General features: G+C 38.0%; 1 protein-coding gene across 1 annotated transcript; it reads right to left on the bottom strand.

Moving 5' to 3' along the window:
• Positions 1-2,372: 2,372 nt before the first annotated feature.
• Positions 2,373-4,731, bottom strand: PPP4R3C (protein phosphatase 4 regulatory subunit 3C). The gene is made up of 2 exons (XM_059050616.1): positions 2,478-4,731; positions 2,373-2,446 (listed from the first exon to the last, which is right to left on the bottom strand). The coding sequence occupies exons 1-2, from the start codon at positions 4,729-4,731 to the stop codon at positions 2,373-2,375; spliced, it is 2,328 nt and encodes a 775-aa protein (XP_058906599.1).
• Between the last annotated feature and the right edge of the window lie 718 nt (positions 4,732-5,449).

Raw genomic sequence — 5,449 nt, 5'->3', positions numbered from 1 at the left:
TGTATAACTGATTCACTTTTTTGTAAAGGAGAAACTAACACACTATTGTAAAACAGTTATACTCAAATAAAGATGTTAAAAAAAAAAATGCTCACCTGAATTTTGTTGTAAGTACAAGGCCATTCCGAACTGTTTCTTCTTTTCATAAATAATCCACTTAAGGGGACTTTTAAAATTACTTCTCAACAACTTAAAGATGAAAGTAAACATTTTTGACATGTATCTTCTCACACACACTTTCTACAGACTGAACATTTTGGTCAATTTTTCACTCATCGTGCAGACAGTAAGGATTGCTCGTCTGTGTTTTGTTGCCCTCTTAAATGTTCTCTTAATAGTAGGTTATGCCATCTGATGGGCAATCTGCCTTTGCACCATTTTGCTTGTCATGTTGTTTCCCTAACGTTAAGTTGCTGAGACTAGAAAAAGGGCTCACAGAGGTTACACAGCTCAGCTCAAGAGAATGCCTGTCCTTTTTTCTTTTCTTTTCTTATTTTTTTCTTTTCTTCTCTTTTTGCCTTGTTTTTATTTTTACCTTTTATTAACTTCCCATTACAGCTATGCCCTCCCTCGTCTTTCCTTACACACTCACTGGGGACAATACAACAAGAAATGCAAAGGTTCATTTTTTTTTTCTCCTCGTGTCCATTTTTTTATGGCTGATTAAAACTAGCTGAAGGGAAGAGAGTACGCAGAGAGAGCACCAAAGAATTGTTTTTCTCTGTCGGGTTGTAAATATCTGTTCTGCTAAGGAACTGGAGCTACTACCACCAAAACAAAGAGTTAAGTATATTTTTTCAGATAAAACTCTGTGTATGCATGTAAATGTGTGTACTATAGATAACATTCCCCCGTCACGTCCTCGGTAATGTCTGATTATATCTCCTGAGGTCATGTCCACACTTTAGCAGACTTTATATTTGATGATGAAATGAATATTTGTTGTTTTAGGAATACACTCTTTTTGTAGCTCCAACACAAAAATCTCTCAGTTTTGCATAAGATGTGTCTCCTATGGCATAATAGTACATTTAAAATGGTCTCTTTTATTTTTGGAATTACAGGGTCACTTTTTAATTCCTGAATTGTATAGCTCGGCATAAATATCAGCAAATGGTACAAAACAAGTGGTATTTTTAATACAAGAGAAATATCTGTCTTCTGGAAAACTGTACTTCATATCTACACAGACAGTCCATCTTGTTCAAACCACGGTCATAATTAAAATTAAGTCTAAAATCTTCAAGTAGGAGAAACTGCTTTAATTTAAGCAATTCCAGGAAAAATGGACCCAGTTAACTTCCTCCTCTAAAAATAAAACCACTTAATTCTTTGTTACAACTTATTAGAAATTCACTTGCGTTCACTCTTTAATAAAGCACCTTTCATGTTATCCTGTTTGTTTACAGAAAAAAACTTCATGTACTGTGTGTGTACTTTGACACTTTTTCTTAAAAAACTGTCCAAAATGGTTTCTACAAATTAAGTGCCACTTCATTCAGCACTATTTTTTGTAAATTGTTAGTCTCTGTAAATTACACTTTAAAAGTTACCCACTGCTCTGAAGACAGACACAACTTTATTAATGAATCAGGAAATGACTTCCAAGTATCTTTCACAATTTAGGCAGTTGAAAGTATTCTTTTCTACCCACACCCAAGGTCTTAGAGAACACTATTTTGGAATATTACTGGACTGATTCTTTGCATCTCATCTAAACAAACAAAAAATTATGCTAAGAACAGCACATTTTGAATCCAGCTTCCTTTTTTATTCATGAAAATGCATACCAAAAGTTACTTCCTTCCTTCCTTCTAAAATCACCATAAGGGTGATTTTTTGTCAAATCTTCACAGAAATGTGAATAGCTTAACTTTATTTTTTATTACAGTTGACTTTGCTTTCCACATAAACATGAATGTAAATTTTTATTTCAAAGAAGGCAACTGAAAAAAGAAAACCATAGCCAGAACCACTGGGCAAATAATGTTATACTGTTAATGGTTGTTTCTAATATATACCCCTGTAACAGAACTACCTTAATATTAGATTGTCAACCTGTTTTCTCCCCTCAAACAAGACTTTTTTTCTTGCTAAGAAGTTATCGCTCAGGTTCTGATTAGCTTTTTTCTTTTCTGTCTTTCTTTTTTTTTTTTTTTTAAATTCTAGGAAGTTTGGTTTTTACAGAAATAAATTCTCCTAGATGATAACACTGAGCATCTTTGCTACTTATTGAATAGTTGTAAGTTCACATGAGAAAGATTTGGATTCAGACGTTTCGGCTAATGTTACAGAATTTTATTAATGTTTTGATGTGTACAGAATTTTAGTAATGTAGAGTTTAGTAATGTTGAGGGTTTTCCCTTAAGACTTTATGACCTAAGCTGTTTTTTCCTCGGGAGAGTTTCACCTTCTTTATCTTCTTCTTCGTCAATTGAATAATACACTGAGTCCTGGGCTACTAAGTGCTGGGCTACCGTTTGGGTTACCTGCTCCACTAGCAACACCAGCAGAATGGAATGAAGTAAATTCGAAGCCACCCAAAGATGTTCTGGGGGGAAGATCTACCTTGTCTTCATTTTCTTTTGCTTCTTTAGTCTCCACAAATTTATCATAATGATCTTGAAAATCACTTTCTGATGATGGCATACCTGCTTTTCCTTCCTCTATATTTTCTTTAAAACTCATTTCTTCCTTCTCCTTCAAGACACTGGCACCACTGCAAGATGTCTTACTATACAGTACAGGATGCAAATTCTTCTGTAGTTGATTCTGCCAGTCTTTCTCTTGTTCATATTTAATCTTCAATTCTTTGAATGTCTGAACGTATTCAATTGACTCAAGTGTTTCATAAAACTCTTCAACGATATGTGCAACAAGAGACTTGATATTTTCCACTCTTATGTATCTAAACAGCTCAATAATAGCTGAATTCAACATATTGTACCGAGTTCCATTATCCAGAAGGGCTTTTACAACTGGCTTAAAAAGCTTTCCTTCGATGATGTAAAAATTATAAAGTTCATCTTTAAGGCCGATCATCCTTCTCATAAAGCGAAGAGCACACAAGACCAGGAAAGTGTGCTTTGAATTCATCAAGATCAAGACTCTTCTTAGCAAGTCTTTTCTCAAAATATAGGTTTTTATGTAATATGTGTGATGTTGCACACAAAATGTGAGCAGATCTAAAATTAAGGCAAGCAGCTGTGCTGTTTGGTAATTATTGAGGCAATTTTTGTTGTTTTTGTCAGATCCAACTATGTTATCCTCTTTACAGATATCTTCTGAAGTAATTGACAAAAGTGGTGCTATGAAGTTATGTATACAATGTCTATAGAAGAAATTTAGAAATTCACTTCTTTTACATTTTCCTTGCACTCCCGGCATGTTGTCTGTATCAAGTAGAGCACAAAGAAGTCCCGTTAAATGAACAGCATGTCCTAGTTCAAGGTCAGTATCACAGATTATTTGTTCAATTATTAAATTAATGAAAAATTTGCCATCTTCACTTTTCTGGGCTTCTTCCATCATAAATCTTTGGACCATGTATGGAGTATACTTCACTAGATCAGCAAGTATATCAGTAGCAGCTGACCTTATTTGCAAATCATCCATGCACATTACAATTTTAAGAGCAGGAAGAATTCCCAATTCTGTCAGTGTTGTGAATAGTGAACACTTGCTTTTAGGATGTAATAGCTGAGAGAATGCACAGAATTCCTTAACAAAAAATACCAGGTCACGCCATTTCTCATCATCTGTGTTCATATCCCTTATCTGTGCAAAAACTTCAGCCAAATACTTCTCATGTTCCTGCAACATGTGGACTATCTGAACCTTGTTAGAAAAAATAAAACTTGTAAGACTAGTAAGAGTCCTGTTTTGAAACTTGGATGGTGTAGGGAAAAGGATGTCGTGAATGTACTGTACCCTGTACGTCTGATGTATTTTTTGTCGAAGTTCACAGTCTGTTATTGGTATAACTTCCCTGAACTTTGCATTTTGGGTTAAGAATTCCCTATGCCTTTTTGGCTGAGCCAAAGCAGGGTCATATTCAAGGCATCCCACCACATCCATGATACACTCATCAGAAAACAGGATCTCAAACAGAGACGTATTGCTGAGGAATAAAATTCCTCTAATAATTCCATGCAAATGGTGTAAGCCTTCAGTATCCTCTAGGTTCTCACAAGTGTGGAACAACTGCAGTAGTTTTTTAATATAGTCCTCCCTTTCCAAGACCAGAGCCAGGCTTTCTTTACCCATAGGTGAGGTGAGACTCAAAGTAACTAACTCAGCAATCTGCCCAAGTTTAGCGAGTTCACAGTTTGGCAGGTAGAGCGGTTCACCAGTTTTTGGCGAGTCATGACACTCTTTGTCTTCTGATTCATCCGCAATGTCATGTACCATTTTGACACATGGGACTTCACCTTGAACCTGGCAAATGCCTTTCCATACCTCATGACAACTTCTTACGTCCTGGAAACATATCGCTGTATCATGGTTCTCAGCATCAGAGCAAACAATTAACCTTTCTTTTCTCTCATAAGACGTGTCTGGATTTATCTTTGACTCAAAGATCAGTGAGCCTTCGGACTTGGATCTAACTCGCAGAAACACGCCCTGGGCCCCCTCCTCATAAGTGAATGAGATGTGCCCTGTACCTAGAATGACCCGTTGCTGGTGATCATTCAGGGTATAGACTTTTACACAGAATTGGTTGTCCATCATGGCAACCTCGAGTCTCACCACCCCAGCCCTGGTCTTGGCGCCGATCCCCTCTTCTGTCACGCCCCGACTCACCGACGGCTGGCTCTGTGGTGGCGGCAACAGTAGTTGAGGTGGCTAGTGGGGAAAATCGTAATAGAACATGGCGGATAAACAGTGGCCACAGGGAATCCGGCAGCTCCTCAGTTCAATAGGTTTTCCCCGGAGTCCCACCACTTCTCACTCCCATTCCTGAAGCCCCTGCTTCCATGTTGCGATTGAAGCAGTGAGTCGCTGAGCCTGCTCGCAGCTGTCTAGGAAACCCTCTGTTATGTCACGATTCTTAGGATTCTCCCAGGATTCTACCCAAAAGGAACGTTCTACACTTAAGGCGAGATGCCACCAAGCCTACCAATGAAGGCTTAGGAATGCGAGCAAACGGCACCGCTCTTTCCATAAAAGGTTTTGTCCCCGAGAAACATTTGCACTCATCAAGTGTGTGGGGATGGAGACTTAGGACCGTAGACAAAAAAAAGCTTGATCACTTATGTCCTGAGCAAGTCAACACCGAACACCGTGTGTCAAAGAAAAACACTTCCCCCCACAAGCCCTGCTCCCCCCAACTCCGCCCCTCTCCCCAAAAAAGCAGGAACAAGTGTACTGTAGACCATTACCAATGATTAGAGATCTATAGGTGGGCCTTCCCTAAAAGGCTTAGCCAATGTCGGTATCACTAACTTAC

The sequence above is a fragment of the Kogia breviceps genome, chromosome X, assembly GCF_026419965.1.
Source record: "Kogia breviceps isolate mKogBre1 chromosome X, mKogBre1 haplotype 1, whole genome shotgun sequence".
Classification (NCBI taxonomy): Eukaryota; Metazoa; Chordata; class Mammalia; order Artiodactyla; family Physeteridae; genus Kogia; species Kogia breviceps.
The sequence above is the reverse complement of the archived record's forward strand: the minus strand, read 5'-3'. Positions and strand labels throughout refer to the sequence as shown.

What these genes read in the sequence shown, in the direction of transcription:
- PPP4R3C (XM_059050616.1), bottom strand. Translation starts at nt 4,731, where the DNA reads ATGATGGACAACCAATTCTGTGTAAAAGTCTATACCCTGAATGATCAC. An exon ending in TGGAGCAGGTAACCCAAACG is followed by an intron (nt 2,447 to 2,477) that starts GTAGCCCAGCAC and finishes CCCAGGACTCAG; the next exon opens with TGTATTATTCAATTGACGAA.